The sequence below is a fragment of the Notolepis coatsorum genome, assembly GCF_963971535.1.
Source record: "Notolepis coatsorum genome assembly, chromosome: 13".
Classification (NCBI taxonomy): Eukaryota; Metazoa; Chordata; class Actinopteri; order Aulopiformes; family Paralepididae; genus Notolepis; species Notolepis coatsorum.
In genome coordinates, this window is record NC_140177.1 from 18,066,375 (window position 1) to 18,084,958 (window position 18,584).

General features: G+C 41.1%; 1 protein-coding gene across 1 annotated transcript in view; it reads right to left on the reverse strand.

The window, feature by feature from the left end:
• Nucleotides 1-417: 417 nt before the first annotated feature.
• pde1cb (phosphodiesterase 1C, calmodulin-dependent b) overlaps nt 418-18,584 on the reverse strand; it is a gene marked incomplete at both ends in the record, with an annotated part of 313,514 nt that continues 295,347 nt past the window's right edge. Inside the window, 2 exon segments of the mRNA XM_084327584.1 lie at nt 418-464; nt 10,061-10,340. Of these exon segments, the coding sequence (XP_084183710.1) occupies nt 418-464; nt 10,061-10,340 (327 nt within the window).

Sequence of the window (18,584 nt, forward strand, 5' to 3'; positions counted from 1 at the left end):
GTGAGTGAGTGAGTGAGTGAGTGAGTGAGTGAGTGAGTGAGTGAGTGAGTGAGTGAGTGAGTGAGTGAGTGAGTGAGTGAGTGAGTGAGTGGGTGAGTGAGTGAGTGAGTGAGTGAGTGAGTGAGTGAGTGAGTGAGTGAGTGAGTGAGTGAGTGAGTGGGTGGGTGAGTGAGTGAGTGGGTGAGTGAGTGAGTGAGTGAGTGAGTGAGTGAGTGAGTGAGTGAGTGAGTGAGTGAGTGAGTGAGTGAGTGAGTGAGTGAGTGAGTGAGTGAGTGAGTGAGTGAGTGAGTGAGTGAGTGCGTGCATGTGTGCGTGCGTGCGTGCGTGCGTGCATGTGTGTGTGCTGCAGCATATCTCGCCTACTAAAAGGCAGAGGAGGATGATTCATTGTGAAGTTACACCTTCCAGAGTGTGGTGCTACACAAGTTCACTGCTCAGAGCCTCAGGGAATCTGCTCTCTGGCCCTGTTAACAACATGAACAGACATGGGGAGTCGCATGTTTTTAAGACCAGTCTGGTTTTGCCCCTGGTCTTTGATCAAGTTTAAAGTTTATTAGTCACATCCCTGACTTGTTACAGTCGAGGAGATATTGTTTCTTGGCTCCTCAGCAACATCACACAGTAGTAGAGACAATAAGAACTGTGTAAACAATAAGAACTATTTAAAATAACAGCGTAGTATTAACAAATAATAACAATAAAAATATAGATATAATATATGAAATATGAAATATACAATATTAAATATAAATGACATCTGTACTGTGTGATTTAATATCAGATATTAGGTTCTCAAGGTAGCAGTTTTTCTTGTCGTTTTTAACGTTTTATCGATGGCTAAAATGGAAACAAAGATGGCGGCCGCGATAACCAACGAGAATGTAAAGGGATACCATGTCAGAGTCAGTGGCGTCGCGTGGGTAAAATAACAGGGGAAGCCAAAAAAAAATTATAAAAAAAAAAATTATTAAATATTTTTATTAATTTTTTTTTTTTTTTTAAGTCAAGCAGTCACCATGTACACTACAGTATGGCTCGGCGGCCAGTCAAACTTTATTTTTATTTATTTAACAGATTGCAGAATGGGTACAATACAGTACGGCTCAATACACACAATTGTTAAGGGGATGCAGACCAGAGAAAGACGTTTGTCTTGTTTACATCAGGGTCCCCCATTTTCAATTCATAGTGACATTTATGACATACAAGACATCATTACATTTATGGCATAGGGACATACATGACATACAGGTATTTAGTATGGTTACATTTGTGACATATACGATATTCAAATATACAGTACTGTTACCCATAAATCCTGACAGAGTATATGATGGGGAGGAGACTGTACATTAGGAGGGGGTGGGTGGGTGGGAGAGAAATATACATACGGCCGGGAGAGAATATGACGTCTAGAGTCTAGACAAACAAGACAAGACAAACGTATTTCTCTGGTCTGCATCCCCTTAACAATTGTGTGTATTGAGCCGTACTGTATTGTACCCATTCTGCAATTTGTTGAATAAAGTTTTCATTCATTCATTCATTCATTCATTCATTCATTCATTCATTCATTCATTCATTCATTCATTCATTCATTCATTCATTCATTCATTCATTCACGTGTCTGTTGCGCGGCACGCCCAGCCATCAGAGCGCTCCTACTGTAAAATGAGGAAGCAGCCATTTCAGCCTCAGTTTTACTCGTTTATAAAAATGATTTAAAATGTTTATTAGCAACGCCAAGCTTTCAAACCCCGCCGCATCTGTGTGTGAAACCCTAATGGAACGCTGGGTACCTTTGACATTTATATCCGATATATTTTGGACCCACCGCTAGCTTTTAAGCAGTGCTTGATGGTGCACATTAACCTGGCTACTACGGAGGAATAAGTGACTGCGTATTCCAGCCCCTGGCTTGCATTGCAGTCATGAAAGGGTCTACAAGCTTGCCTGATAACGTTAGTTAGTCAGTCAGGCTGCTCAGTGCTTACCTGGTCAATAATGTGGTCCTCCTCTTGCCAGATAGATTTGTTAAATCATAATATCCACAGTGGTGTGCTCTGCTGGTCCTCAGTAAATGTCCCGCCGGCGAAAATAAGTTGCTATTAAAGTGCTAAATGTTAGATACACTAATAGAGGATTCGAACGTGCCCGCTCTGTTAATAACATTTTCAATCAATCCCGCGAGGGGATGTTCAGACGTGTTCTGACCTGCCCCGCCTCCAGGGGGGAAAATATGCTGAGTGCAAAGGGGAGGCCACACTCATGTGTCTTCCTCACAGCCCTGTTTTAAACTTTTAGGGTGTGGCAGTCAGCTCGAATCTGATTGGCTAGGATCGGATTTGGACTCTAGATACATGAATCACATGCTGGAAGCCTGGAGAAAGAGACCTACCCCCTGCCTCCTCTCCTCTATACTAGCTGCAGTGAGCATAGTGAGGCTGACAGTGTGTTAGAGGGAGTGAGAAGGAGAAGAGGGAGACATTTAAAAAAAAAAAAAAAAATTATAACACAGATGAAAAAGAATGTAAACGATATTACTTTTTTTTTTTCTTTTTTTTTTCATATTTCATATTTGATATTAATTCATATTTGAATAGGGAGGCATGGCTTCCGTTGGCTTCCATAAGGATTCGCCACTGGTCAGAGTAGTTATGCTCTTGTGATTGGTCGAGGATTAACAAGGCTTATTTTAGCTTATGGGTAGTGTAGTAGTTCATGGAAACAAGTAAAGATTATGATATAAAACACATTTTCTTGGGGATTAAGTTAAAACATTCACCTCGATTAACAGTATAATAGTTAAATAATCTACCCTTCCGTCAAAGATTATGAACCTAAACCTAAACCATACAGTTTGGCTGCAATACATAACCTACAAAAATTTAGTAAATCTACACGTCAAGGGGTGGAAAATCACAGGTGGAACCTCTCTCCCCAGGTCCGCTTCCTACCATCCTTCCTATGCTTCCTAACATCCTTCCTATGCTTCCTACCATCCACCCTATGCTTCATAACATCCTTCCTATGCTTCCTACCATCCTTCCTATGCTTCCTAACATCCTTCCTATGCTTCCTATCATCCTTCCTATGCTTCCTAACATCCTTCCTATGCTTCCTAACATCCTTCCTATGCTTCCTAACATCCTTCCTATGCTTCCTTCCTATGCTTCCTAACATCCTTCCTATGCTTCCTACCATTCTTCCTATGCTTCCTAACATCCTTCCTATGCTTCCTAACATCCTTCCTATGCTTCCTACCATCCTTCCTATGCTTCCTACCATTCTTCCTATGCTTCCTAACATCCTTCCTATGCTTCCTAACATCCTTCCTATGCTTCCTATCACCCTTCCTATGCTTCCTAACATCCTTCCTATGCTTCCTATCACCCTTCCTATGCTTCCTAACATCCTTCCTATGCTTCCTATCACCCTTCCTATGCTTCCTAACATCCTTCCTATGCTTCCTAACATTCTTCCTATGCTTCCTAACATCCTTCCTATGCTTCCTAACATCCTTCCTATGCTTCCTACCATCCTTCCTATGCTTCCTACCATTCTTCCTATGCTTCCTAACATCCTTCCTATGCTTCCTAACATCCTTCCTATGCTTCCTATCACCCTTCCTATGCTTCCTAACATCCTTCCTATGCTTCCTATCACCCTTCCTATGCTTCCTAACATCCTTCCTATGCTTCCTATCACCCTTCCTATGCTTCCTAACATCCTTCCTATGCTTCCTAACATTCTTCCTATGCTTCCTAACATTCTTCCTATGCTTCCTATCACCCTTCCTATGCTTCCTAACATCCTTCCTATGCTTCCTAACATCCTTCCTATGCTTCCTAACATCCTTCCTATGCTTCCTAACATCCTTCCTATGCTTCCTAACATCCTTCCTATGCTTCCTATCACCCTTCCTATGCTTCCTACCACCCTTCCTATGCTTCCTATCATCCTTCCTATGCTTCCTAACATCCTTCCTATGCTTCCTAACATCCTTCCTTTGCTTCCTAACATCCTTCCTATGCTTCCTAACATTCTTCCTATGCTTCCTAACATCCTTCCTATGCTTCCTACCATCCTTCCTATGCTTCCTAACATCCTTCCTATGCGTCCTACCATCCTTCCTATGCTTCCTACCATCCTTCCTATGCTTCCTAACATCCTTCCTATGCTTCCTATCACCCTTCCTATGCTTCCTAACATCCTTCCTATGCTTCCTATCACCCTTCCTTTGCTTCCTATCACCCTTCCTTTGCTTCCTAACATCCTTCCTATGCGTCCTACCATCCTTCCTATGCTTCCTACCATCCTTCCTATGCTTCCTAACATCCTTCCTATGCTTCCTAACATCCTTCCTATGCTTCCTACCATCCTTCCTATGCTTCCTACCATCCTTCCTATGCTTCCTACCATCCTTCCTATGGTTCCTAACATCCTTCCCATGCTTCCTAACATCCTTCCTATGCTTCCTATCACCCTTCCTATGCTTCCTAACATCCTTCCTATGCTTCCTAACATCCTTCCTATGCTTCCTAACATCCTTCCTATGCTTCCTACCATCCTTCCTATGCTTCCTAACATCCTTCCTATGCTTCCTAACATCCTTCCTATGCTTCCTAACATCCTTCCTATGCTTCCTAACATTCTTCCTATGCTTCCTACCATCCTTCCTATGCTTCCTATCATCCTTCCTATGCTTCCTACCATCCTTCCTATGCTTCCTACCATCCTTCCTATGCTTCCTAACATCCTTCCTATGCTTCCTACCATCCTTCCTATGCGTCCTAACATCCTTCCTATGCTTCCTAACATCCTTCCTATGCTTCCTATCACCCTTCCTATGCTTCTTATCATCCTTCCTATGCTTCCTATCATCCTTCCTATGCTTCCTATCACCCTTCCTATGCTTCCTATCATCCTTCCTATGCTTCCTATCATCCTTCCTATGCTTCCTACCATCCTTCCTATGCTTCCTAACATCCTTCCTATGCTTCCTATCATCCTTCCTATGCTTCCTATCATCCTTCCTATGCTTCCTATCATCCTTCCTATGCTTCCTACCATCCTTCCTATGCTTCCTACCATCCTTCCTATGCTTCCTACCATCCTTCCTTTGCTTCCTACCATCCTTCCTATGCTTCCTACCATTCTTCCTATGCTTCCTACCATCCTTCCTTTGCTTCCTACCATCCTTCCAATGCTTCCTACCATCCTTCCTATGCTTCCTACCATCCTTCCTATGCTTCCTAACTTCCTTCCTATGCTTCCTAACATCCTTCCTATGCTTCCTACCATCCTTCCTATGCTTCCTACCATCCTTCCTATGCTTCCTACCATCCTTCCTTTGCTTCCTACCATCCTTCCAATGCTTCCTACCATCCTTCCTACCATCCTTCCTATGCTTCCTACCATCCTTCCTTTGCTTCCTACCATCCTTCCAATGCTTCCTACCATCCTTCCTATGCTTCCTACCATTCTTCCTATGCTTCCTACCATCCTTCCTTTGCTTCCTACCATCCTTCCAATGCTTCCTACCATCCTTCCTATGCTTCCTACCATCCTTCCTATGCTTCCTAACTTCCTTCCTATGCTTCCTAACATCCTTCCTATGCCTCCTAACATCCTTCCTATGCCTCCTAACATCCTCCCTATGCTTCCTAACATCCTTCCTATGCCTCCTAACATCCTTCCTATGCCTCCTAACATCCTCCCTATGCGTCCTAACATTCTTCCTATCCTTCCTAACATCCTTCCTATGCTTCCTATCATCCTTCCTATGCTTCCTAACATCCTTCCTATGCTTCCTACCATCCTTCCTATGCTTCCTACCATCCTTCCTATGCTTCCTAACATCCTTCCTATGCTTCCTACCATCCTTCCTATGCTTCCTACCATCCTTCCTATGCTTCCTAACATCCTTCCTATGCTTCCTACCATCCTTCCTATGCTTCCTACCATCCTTCTTATGCTTCCTAACATCCTTCCTATGCTTCCTAACATCCTTCCTATGCTTCCTACCATCCTTCCTATGCTTCCTACCATCCTTCCTATGCTTCCTAACATCCTTCCTATGCTTCCTAACATCCTTCCTATGCTTCCTACCATTCTTCATATGCTTCCTAACATCCTTAGTATGCTTCCTACCATCCTTCCTATGCTTCCTACCATCCTTCCTATGCTTCCTACCATCCTTCCTATGCTTCCTACCATCCTTCATATGCTTCCTACCATCCTTCCCATGCTTCCTACCATCCTTCCTATGCTTCCTAACATCCTTCCCATGCTTCCTACCATCCTTCCTATGCTTCCTAACATCCTTCCCATGCTTCCTACCATCCTTCCTATGCTTCCTAACATCCTTCCTATGCTTCCTAACATCCTTCCCATGCTTCCTACCATCCTTCCCATGCTTCCTAACATTCTTCCTATGCTTTCTACCATCCTTTCTATGCTTCCTAACATTCTTCCTATGCTTCCTACCATCCTTCCTATGCTTCCTAACATTCTTCCTATGCTTCCTACCATCCTTTCTATGCTTCCTAACATTCTTCCTATGCTTCCTACCATCCTTCCTATGCTTCCTAACATTCTTCCTATGCTTCCTACCATCCTTCCTATGCTTCCTAACATCCTTCCTATGCTTCCTAACATCCTTCCTATGCTTCCTAACATCCTTCCTATGCTTCCTACCATCCTTCCTATGCTTCCTACCATCCTTCCTATGCTTCCTATCACCCTTCAGAGAAACCATTCCAAAAGAAAAACACTTGAAATTGCTTGTTATATTTATATATATTTATATATTTATTTATATGTATATAGTCAACTGACTGTGTCATGTTGTGATGTTGATACAATATGATTGCATTGAACAGCTCAGCCCACAAGATGGCAACAAAAAAAGAAGGGGAAAAAATCAATAAATAAGCTAATGATGAATTCCTGTAGTACAATATCTCTACTACTGCTAGACTGTATTATTGATATCACTGATGATTCGTTAATAATCTGAAGAAGCTGCCAATATTTTCACCAATGCCGTCAACGTCTCACTGAGTGTTCTCAACAAAAATAATTGATTTTCTAAAGTACAAGGTAAGTTTTATTATTATTATTATTATTATTATTATTATTATTATTATTATTATTATTATTATTATTATTATTATTATTATTATTATTATTATTATTATTATTATTATTATTATTATTATTATTATTATTATTATTATTATTATTATTATTATTATTATTATTATTATTATTATTATTATTATTATTATTATTATTATTATTATTATTATTATTATTATTATTATTATTATTTATTATTATTATTATTATTATTATTATTATTATTATTATTATTATTATTATTATTATTATTATTATTATTATTATTATTATTATTATTATTATTATTATTATTATTATTATTATTATTATTATTATTATTATTATTATTATTATTATTATTATTATTATTATTATTATTATTATTATTATTATTATTATTATTATTATTATTATTATTATTATTATTATTATTATTATTATTATTATTATTATTATTATTATTATTATTATTATTATTATTGTTACAAAGGGTCAGATTAAACCGAATATATATATTTATTGATTGATATATATTGCATAATATTTGTATGTCGTTTGATATCCCTTGTGTATTCTTTGTACATATACACGGAATGTCCCTTTAACCTAGTAGTTACTATAGCCCATAATATTTCATTCTCCTATTGGATGGCGTGCCACCAGGCGCCAGTGACTTACCCCCCAGAGCCGACTTGAAAGGTACCGACGAGACATGCCCCTACTAGCCTCAGCTCCGCGCAGGAATACGGCTACCGAAAGCAGAGCGGCACTACTTGTCCACCGTACATATAAATATGGCGCAAGTAAATGTAGAAGTCCCTTGTCCCGTTCAGTCTCGTTCAGTTCCAGTTATCCAAGTGACGCCTGACCACACTATGCAACGTGCGGTAGAGCAGGGCTCGTATTGCCCCAAATAGAGTCGTGTTTTATATCCTAATACGTTTGTTCAACGTATCATTCGCTATTTATTAGTAAGCTTTCATTACGAGTCAAAGACCACGTGAATTGAGTAATTGTGCGTCTACATAGAGCACTTATTGCCGCGTGCTAATAGGATAGTAACGTCAAGTTCAATTGTGAACCACCGCGCACCACGGAGGATACCTACACCGGTGATTGCAGAGCCACTTTCCGGCACACTTTCCGGCAGGATTACTATTATTATTCTTCATTCTTCACCAAGCTTCTGGAGCAGAGAACCGTCTACACCCACTGCTGTGGGATCTACACATGCCCGTGAGGACATCACTCGAGCCCGTCTCTGTCGGAGCAGAGACTCCACGGCTTCATCTGTGCTGCTGCATACGGGAATTACAGCGGCTGCCTTTCCCCGCGGAGCAGGGAGTAATATACCGTCTCCAGGTGCCTTGCTGAAGCCCTGTGGAACCATTGACTTGCATAGAGCATTGCCTCCCCCTGCTGGCTTACAACCGGTAGTAACTCCCCTACCATTATTCCCTAGATAATCCCTAATATTCAGTATTGACTTGCCTACGCACATTCTTTGCCTTATAAGCGCATCCAAATTGATCTAAGTAATGTAATCTAATATTCTTTTGATGTAATAAATATTCTAAACGAGTATTTGTGTGGAAACCGTTTCATTGTGGAAGTGTTCTAATCTCATATACCTGTGTACGGTATTGGCCAGTAATGTACATAATACGGTAGTGGTTTAATGATACCAATACTTGATTAATACAGTCAGGGAATTGTACCCCTCAGTTACAATTATTATTATTATTATTATTATTATTATTATTATTATTATTATTATTATTATTATTATTATTATTATTATTATTATTATTATTATTATTATTATTATTATTATTATTATTATTATTATTATTATTATTATTATTATTATTATTATTATGTATTTCCCCGCAGACCATCCTGGAGAGGAAGAACCATTCCCACATTAATCATAATTGTATATCATATTTAGATTAGATTAGATTTTAATGTATTGTCATCATACAGCACAAGTACAGTACAACCAAGTTATATGTGTTATTTGCAGGTGTATAAATTAGTTATATAGAAGGATCGTATGCAGGTATATATATATACATGTGGTATGAGAGTATATCGTACAATTAATATTGTACAATTGTGATTGTATACAGATTACTGTACCTCCATTGCAGGTACTCCCCAGCCATATGAATAATAATAATACACTTTATTTGTATAGCACCTTTCATACAAGAATTGCTGCTCAAAGTGTTTCACATCAGCAAAAAAGTCTGAGGAAGAAATTAGGAAAGTTTACAAGACATAGAACACCAAATCACAGTTCTTCATTAGGATCTAACATCCCCAACAGGCATCTTTGTTTACGGTTTGATCGTCACACATAATATAGACAATTTAAAAAATAGACAGTAATAAAAGAGCAGCAATATAGTGCAATAGTGCAGTGCAATAAAACAGTCAGTAAAATAGAATAGAATAAAATAATGCAATAGTGCAGTTCTCATTTACTATTTAAACACTTTAAAACCAGTTTGATACCCACACTTTACTGCACAGCCCCTGAACAGTGAACATGGTTAAGTAATACAACCCTAACGGCTCCACGGGGGTCCTGGGGGTGGGGGTGGGGGTGGGTGTTGAGGGGGGGGGGGGTCGGGGGGGGGTCGGGTGGAGGGCTACACCACGGGGCCACTGCAGCAGCACTCATACCCCTCTCTGGGGGCAGATTAAGCTTAATTAACTAAACCATCCAACACGCTTGGATGCTTGGATTCACGTGAAGGACAGAGCAGCCACGGGGTGTGCTCTCACATCCTCTGCCAGGGACAGTGTTTGCAGGTATTAATGGAGGGGGGGGGGGGGTTATACTATGAATAGGAAGGTACCGGGCCTACGACTGTTATCGATCGCGGACAGTAGTGATCTGGCTGCTCTTGGAGGCTGAAGGAGGTACAGAAACAACAGTGTTTGAAATAAGCCTTCTGGGAGGGTTCCCTCTGAGACTTGGAGGGTTCCCTCAGAGACTTGGAGGGTTCCCTCAGAGACTTGGAGGGTTCCCTCAGAGACTTGGAGGGTTCCCTCGGAGACTTGGAGGGTTCCCTCAGAGACTTGGAGGGTTCCCTCTGAGACTTGGAGGGTTCCCTCGGAGACTTGGAGGGTTCCCTCAGAGACTGGGAGGGTTCCCTCGGAGACTTGGAGGGTTCCCTCGGAGACTTGGAGGGTTCCCTCAGAGACTTGGAGGGTTCCCTCGGAGGGTTCCCTCAGAGATTTCCCTCAGCCTCCAAGAGTTGCATCGTTTTATATAGTTTTACAGTCATGCACTTTATTGAGAGGAACAGTGTCCTGAAAGGCACGTCTAACAGCTCAACAAGATGACTGAGACGGCACATCTGGTGCCACCTTATTGAGAGAAACAGCGTCCTGAAAGGCACGTCTAACAGCTCAACACGATGACTGAGGCAGACTGTGCGTCTGGTGCCACCTTATTGAGAGAAACAGCGTCCTGGAAGGCACGTCTAACATCTCAACAAGTGTGTCTGGTGCCAGCTGTTGAACAGCCATATCACGATGCCACACATTTGTCCTTCATTGACCGTATTCACACAGTGGCCATTTTGCTCTCATGTCATGCCCAGGTTGGGATTCCTTTCACATGAAAGTCGCACGACTGTTTCGACTGAGGTCGCATTGCATTGCAGACCTGTGAATTTGGCTCTTATGTCATGCTAAGGTTGGGATTCCTCAGGGCGAGATCCACTAAGAATGGATTGCGCGGTGGTAATTGCACCCTTACTTACAATTCATTATGAATTCATTATGAATTGAAAATGGGGGACCCTGACGAAACAAGACGAAAGACGTTCTCTGGTCTGCATCCCCTTGACAATTTTGTGTATTGAGCCGTACAAGACAAGATACAAGATACTTTAATGGCACACAACGATGGTTGGTGGTAATTGTTTGCGGTACAGTTTGTTAAGCACTGGGACATCAACATGAAACATCAGACATCAAACGCCCCCCCTCCCACCTCCCAATCCCCACAATAAATACATATATACATAAATACATACATGACAGTCACATGTAACAGTGTCAGTCAGTGACGGATGCTTGCCCGTCTGTGCAAAGGGGGGCGGGCCAGGGTGTTCAGTGTTCGGACTGCTGTGGGGAAAAACTGTTTGTGAAGCGTGTGTGTCTGGTTAAAATGGACCTGTAGCGACCCGAGGGCATGCACTGGAATAAGTGGTGTGCTGGGTGGGAGGGATCGTTGACTATTTTACCAGAGCGGGTGACTGTGCGTGAGGTGTAGATGGAGTTCAGAGATGGGAGGGGGTAGCCAATTATTTTGGAGGCTGTCTTGGTGATGCGTTGGAGTTTGTGTTTGGTGTGTTTGTCAGTGGAACCGTACCAGACTGTGGTGAGGATGCTTTGAATTATGGCGGTGTAGAATTGGACCAGCAGGCGTTGTTGGACTCTGTCCTTCCTCAGTTGCCCGAGGAAGTACAGGCGCTGCTGGGCCTTTTTGATGATGGCAGTGGTGTTAATGTCCCATTTGAGTTTATTGCCAAGGAACTTGAATGATTTAGTTAGGGTTATGGGTTGGGCTGAGATGGTTATTGGGAGTATGGGTGTTTTTTTTAAAGTCCTGAAATCTATGGCAATTTCCATGGTTTTGGAGGTGTTGAGCAGGAGGTTGTTGGATGAGCACCACCTCACTGCTCTGTCCACCTCCTGCCGGTAAATGAACTCATCATTGTTGGAGATGAGGCCCAGGATGATGGTGTCATCAGCGTACTTGAAGGCCTTGACTGAACTGTATTGTACCCATTCTCCATTCTGTTAATAACATTTTCAATCAATCAATCAATCACCTGCAGTTTTCACACGGATTCTGCTCCGTCTTTGCGAGCTATCCACTAACGACATTGGGTCTCATTCACCAACATTGCCCAAAGACTTCTCTTAGGGCAACTATCTTGGAATCACCGACAAGTACACACTGATTCACCAACGCGTGGGGAAGCTGTCTTAAGTGGCCCAAACGATCCCAGCTGGGATGCCGGCAATGAGGAATGTCACACGCCTCCGGCAGCTTCTTATAAGGCAGCCAATAGAGCCGTGTGCAAATGGAATTGCATGTCATCAAAACGAGTTTAGGATAGAGGAAGTGGAGGCGCACCTGCTCGAGCTCATTATAATGCAACTGATGATGCAGCCATGCACGCAATGGTGGAAATGGTGGCCGATATAGTACTGTATAGTCTATGTGCGTAATGAATGAACGCAGTATAGGCTTATATTATTCTAATGACTTGCTTTGTTAGGAGATCACATGTGTACTGTACTTACTGTACGTATAGGGCAGAGCATATAGTATCTACTCCTCCTAATCCTAATCCTAATGAAACAAGTAATTAGAGCCTACTGTTCATTCATTAGACACGTAGGCTATACAGTGTGCGTGTGTGTGTGTGGCGCAAGACTTATGAAATATTAATACAGTCTCACTATAGATATATCCACGCGATTAGCTTTAGTTCTTATTTATTTATCTATCCATTGTCATTTGCAGTGTTGGTGTAGTGTAGTATTTCAATATCTGTTTTATTGATTAATGATATATTTGAAAGAATGCAGGTTATAGCTATATAAAACGGCAAATGTCTGTCCCATTGTAGCATTGCATGTTGGCTATAACCTGCATTCTTTCAAATGTATAATTAATCAATAAAACAGATATTTAACAAATAAGAAATACAAACGCCACAGAAGGCATTAAATAATTATTATTTTCAGTCATTTCACAATAATTGCATAATTGTGTTTGAATATCTGAGTAATTATACATTTGTCCAAAATAGCTGGCTCAGATATGGTTAATCCAGCTGCCCTGTGATCAGATGAATCCATATTATTTATTTTTCCGACATCAAATGCGTAATTCTTTATCGTACAAATATTGTTATATTTATTTAAATTGTGATTAATTAATTCCAAGGAGGCCTGTAGAGTTGACATGAAGGAATCACTATGATTCCTCCCAAAAAAAAGATTACACTCCTCCACATACAAATTTATTTGGAATAACAAACCACCACGCATAAAAAGATCCACCGCACAGAGAAATAAAGCAGACGGTGGCATGGCAGTTCCAGATTTTTTCCAATATTTTAAGGCGTACACATTAAGACCATTGACAATATGGTTTGATCCCCAAGCATTAGTATCCTGGAGAAAATTGGAAGAAAACATAGTAGCCCCACATAGACTGAAGGACATAGCACACACTAAACTACCAATCAAGCACTGTGAGCGGAAATTTGGCCCCATAATTACCCATGCGATCCGGATATGGCGTGAAACACAAAAGAAATATCCTAACCCACAAAAATGGCATAATCACACTCCCTTATTCAATAACAATGCACTCTTAATTGAAAAACGTCCTATAAGATTCCCTATATGGGAAGAGCAAGGCATACACTCATTAGGGGATGTTTTTAACAACCAGGGTTTTTGTAGTTATGGAGAAATATGCACAAAGTTTAATCTCACCGGGTCCACATGGCTTTTTTACATACAGTTACTGCTATGTTTGAAGTCTCACGGTGTTCCATTAGACATACCAGTTGAACACCACAGATACCACAAATTCTTCTATGAAAGAGAGACATCGAGAGGTTTTGTATCAGGTTTTTATTATCAATTACTAACGTCCTCGTATGAAACCCTCCAACTAGACTCTGTCTGGAGGAGGGATATACCAGACCTGGAAAGTGACTTTGATTGGCAAGGAGCATGGGCAAATGTCCGTCTTACATCAAGGAACCCGGACCATCAACAAATCAATCTTAACTATATTCACAGGACATACTTGACTCCTATAAGACTGAACAGAATGGGTCTTAAACAAGACTCAAAATGCTCCCAATGTACAAATGGAGACGAAGGGACATTTATGCACATGTATTGGGACTGCCCACCAGTTAAGGCATTCTGGAAAGATGTGACCCATCAATTATCAAAACTCGTATCTTGGAATATACCAGTACACCCCTCTGTATTACTATTGAATGATGTTTTTGAGTTTGCAGTAAATCCACAGCTAAAGAGATTGGTTTTATCGGGTATCACAGTAGCTAAAAAACTGATCGCATCACGCTGGTTTCAACCGGAAAAAATGTGCCGGAAGGTTTGGTTTCTTACATATCTCGATGTGATTTATCAAGAAATATCTACAGCAAGAATTCTGGGTCTCAACGAATCCAAAATGTCAATGTGGTTAGAAGTGGTGGAGAGAATAAAAGCTAGCTTATAATGGTAGTGTCTGGTTAGGAGTGAGCGATAATGGAGGTACTATCCAAGGAGGGGTCCGGGAGGGGGGGGTTCGAGCTGGAGCATATGTGTGTAGGGTTTTAGATAATAGGTATTAGGGGTATATCCTGTATAAGGCATTGGTATAATTGGTAATTTCGTTGGATATACACTGTATACGGTAAAATATTATTATAGATTATATTATTATATTATGTTTTCTGTTTCTGTACTTGCATGTCATTTTAGCCACCTTAATTGTTAGTTTCATTATGCATTGTGTGTTGAGTACTGACTTTTAATAATTTTTGTTTTGCAATAATACAAAAAAAAAATAAAAAAAAATTCCTCCCAAATACATTTACATTTACATTTAGTCATTTAGCTGACGCTTTAATCCAAAGCAACTTACAAGTTCTGTACGACAAGTCATCAGGAAGGGCACAACTCTATCAGCTGAGTAACAATGTTCATCAAAGTGTTGAGTGCTACAGTGTAGGTTAGTTTATTAGGACATGTGCATGACAGTAAGGTTAGTTAGAGTTAGATTTTTTATTTATTTATTTTTTTTTTTTTTCAGATAATGGTTGAAGAAGTGCATCTTTAGTTAACCTAAGTTAATCTAAGCTAAACAGAATTGCTTCACCTGCCAGCGAAATCCTTCCCCCTGACCGACCTTTCCATCACAGTCGAGAATTCAACTGTGACCGCATCCCCGACCGCGTCCCCGACCGCGTCCCCGACTGCCAAGAACCTTGGTGTTGTCCTTGACGACCATGCAGTTGAACTTCTCCGCTCACATTGCAGCGACAAACAGAACCTGCAGATTCCTCCTGAGCAACGTCAGAAGGATCCGCCCCTTCCTGACAAAAGAAGCCACCCAACTCCTCGTCCAATCAACAGTCATCTCCTGCCTCGACTACTGCAACGCACTGCTTGCTGGCCTTCCGACCACCGCCACCAAGCCTCTTCAACTCATTCAGAACGCAGCGGCCCGTCTGATCTCAAACCTACCGAAGTCAGCCCATGTCAGGGACGGTTGGGGAATCCCAAAATTGGCCAGAAAAGGTCTTAAATGGCCCTAAGAGCAAATTCTGTACAGTACTTGAGTAAAAATACTTTCCATCACTGGGATTCTTTTCCCTGGAAAGGAATCCCAACCCACATAAGAAAGTGGCCCAAATCTGAATTGAAATGATCAGATTCCATGTGATTTGTTTTGTTCACACTGTTGTGAACAATATCTGACCTGAGTCACATATGAGCAAAAAAACTGATTTGGGCCACTTCTGCCTGCGATGTGAACGTAGCCTAAGGGGTTTTACTCTACTCTCAGACCAGGAACATGCACTTTTCTGTAAGGAGTGGGACTTCGATTTGGTTTCCCATTACTTAACATCAAGTCAGACAACCTCTCTACCCACTCTTAATAATGTCTTGCAAAGTACGTTGTTATTCTATCCTGTTCTTTTGCCACAAGCTAAACAGCTGTTGTTGTTTTCTGGTGTTGCATCTCCTACTAGGCCTTACCCTCCCTTCTCTTCTCTTCTCTTCTCTTCTCTTCTCTTCTCTTCTCTTCTCTTCTCTTCTCTTCTCTTCTCTTCTCTTCTCTTCTCTTCTACTCTCTTCTCTTCTTTCTCCTCTCTTCTCTTCTCTTCTCCGCTCCTCTCTTCTCTTCTTTCTTTTAATCTCTTCTCTTCTCCACTCACCTCTTCTCCTCTCTTCTCTTCTATTGTCCTCGATTCTCTTCTATTCTCCTCTCTTCTCCTCTCATATCTTCTCCTCTCTTCTCCTCTCTTATCTTCTCCTCTCCTCTCTTCTCTCGTTTTATCTCTTCTCTTTTCCACTCACTTCTTCTCGTCTCTTCTCTTATATTCTCCTCTCTTTTAATCTATTATCTTCTCTTCTCCTCTCTTCTCCTCTCCTCTCTTCTCCTCTCCTCTCTTATCTTCTCTTTTATTTTCCTCTCTTCTCTTCTCCTCTCATCTCTTCTCCTCTCCTCTCCTCTCTTCTCTTCTCTTCTCTTCTCTTCTCTTCTCTTCTCTTCTCTTCTCTTCTCTTCTCTTCTCTTCTCTTCTCTTCTCTTCTCTTCTCCTCTCCTCTCCTCTCCTCTCATCTCTTCTCCTCTCTTCTCATTTATTCTCTCATTTCATATCTCTCTTCTCCTCTTTTTTAATCTATTCTCATCTCCTTTAATTTATTCTCTTATCTACTCCTCTATTCTCCTCTCCTCTCTTCTCCTCTCTTTTCATCTATTCTCCTCTTCCTTCACCTCCTCTCCCATCTTCTCTTCTCCTCTCTTCTCTCCTCTCTTCTCCTCTCTCTTCTCTTTTCCTCTCTTCTCTCCTCCTCTCCTCTCTTCTCTCCTCTTCTCTTCTCTTCTCTTCTATTCTCTTCTCTTCTCTTCTCTTCTCTTCTCTTTCTTTTCTTTTCTCTCCTCTCCTCTTCTCTTCTCTTCTCTTCTCTTCTCTTCTCTTCTCTTCTCTTCTCTTCTCTTCTCTTCTCTTCTCTTCTCTTCTCTTCTCTTCTTTTCTCTTCTCTTTTCTCTTCTCTCCTCTTCTCTCCTCTTCTCCTCTCTTCTCCTCTCCTCTCTTATCCAGGGCAACTGTCACCCTCCTACATGACATCCACGTTGTGTCGTTCTTTAATACCAATTATCTGTAATGATAATTACTCCGACCATATGTGAATCTAATTGATTTCTTGTGAATGTGAATGCTCTGTGCCGAGGCTCTACTGCTAATAAAGTATCATGGCATATTCTTCTGGACCGCGTGAGAATCAATTAAGTGTGTCGCACGTAAACGCCGCAAACAACGCAGGCCGATATGATTTTCCTTTAGTGTACAAAACACACATGGCTTAATCCACAGACGCTTCCTCTGGCATGGATGACATTTCAGTCCTAATCAGATTTGTCGTGGGAATTCAAAGTGAAATGAAAGATAGAGTTAAATCCACTGTTTAACACACATGCCCATGCACACACACGCACACACACACACACACACACACACACACACACACACACACACACACACACACACACACACACACACACACACACACACACACACACACACACACACACACACACACACACACAGAGACAGAGAGAGGAGAAGAGAAGATAAGAGAATAGAGGAGAAGAGAAGAGAAGAGAAGAGAAGAGAAGAGAGAGAAGAGAAGAGAAGAGAAGAGAAGAGAAGAGAAGAGAAGAGAAGAGAGAAGAAGAGAAGAGAAGAGAAGAGAAGAGAAGAGAAGAGAAGAGAAGAGAAGAGGAGAGGAGAGGAGAGGAGAGGAGAGGAGAGGAGAGGAGAGGAGAGGAGAGGAGAGGAGAGGAGAGGAGAGGAGAGGAGAGGAGAGGAGAGAGAGATTGATTGATGTAACCACACAGTAATCCTTACCTTGCTCAATTTGCTCATTTGTATCCCCAGAAAGATAACATGGATTGGGTTTTATCAGCTAATCCTCTTGACAGAGATAAACGACATCACTCATTGCATGGCTTCTGCAGTCACTGCTATGCCACATGTCTCCACTAGAGGGGACAGCTGTATTGGAAGAGAGTGTTCACTTCACGCACTGGGACCTCACTCTAAGTGGGCCTCATTGGACCATTCGTCACACTGTATTCGGATGGTCGTTGTAGAATATCTGCATCTCATCAGTCGTGTGTCGGTTGACTGTGGGAAGTGTCTAGAGTTTTAGTTTAACATCAGTAGACTGCCAACAGGGTAGTTTCACCAGACTTTCAAAATGTATTTAAAATGTATAGGTACAAATTATCATTTGTATATATTTATATTTACAGCAAATATATTGCCTGCATATACCTGATATAATCCTATGCAACTGCATGATAGCATGTACAACAATGCTGTATATACCGTATATATATTTATTCTTACCGTATATATATATATCCACATCCGTCTACTCTGTACATACCTGCATAATCCTTGTTTCATATCTGTAGATACTATATCTATACATATCCCTTATCTCTTAGTAGTTATGTTGCTGGCCAGTATGACTACTACCATAGTGACTTTATACCTGTATCACTGTACATAATACTACAACTCTGTACATATATCTGATTAGAACTATTATTCAGTAGTATTCATTTATATATTTCATACCCAGTTTAATCACCC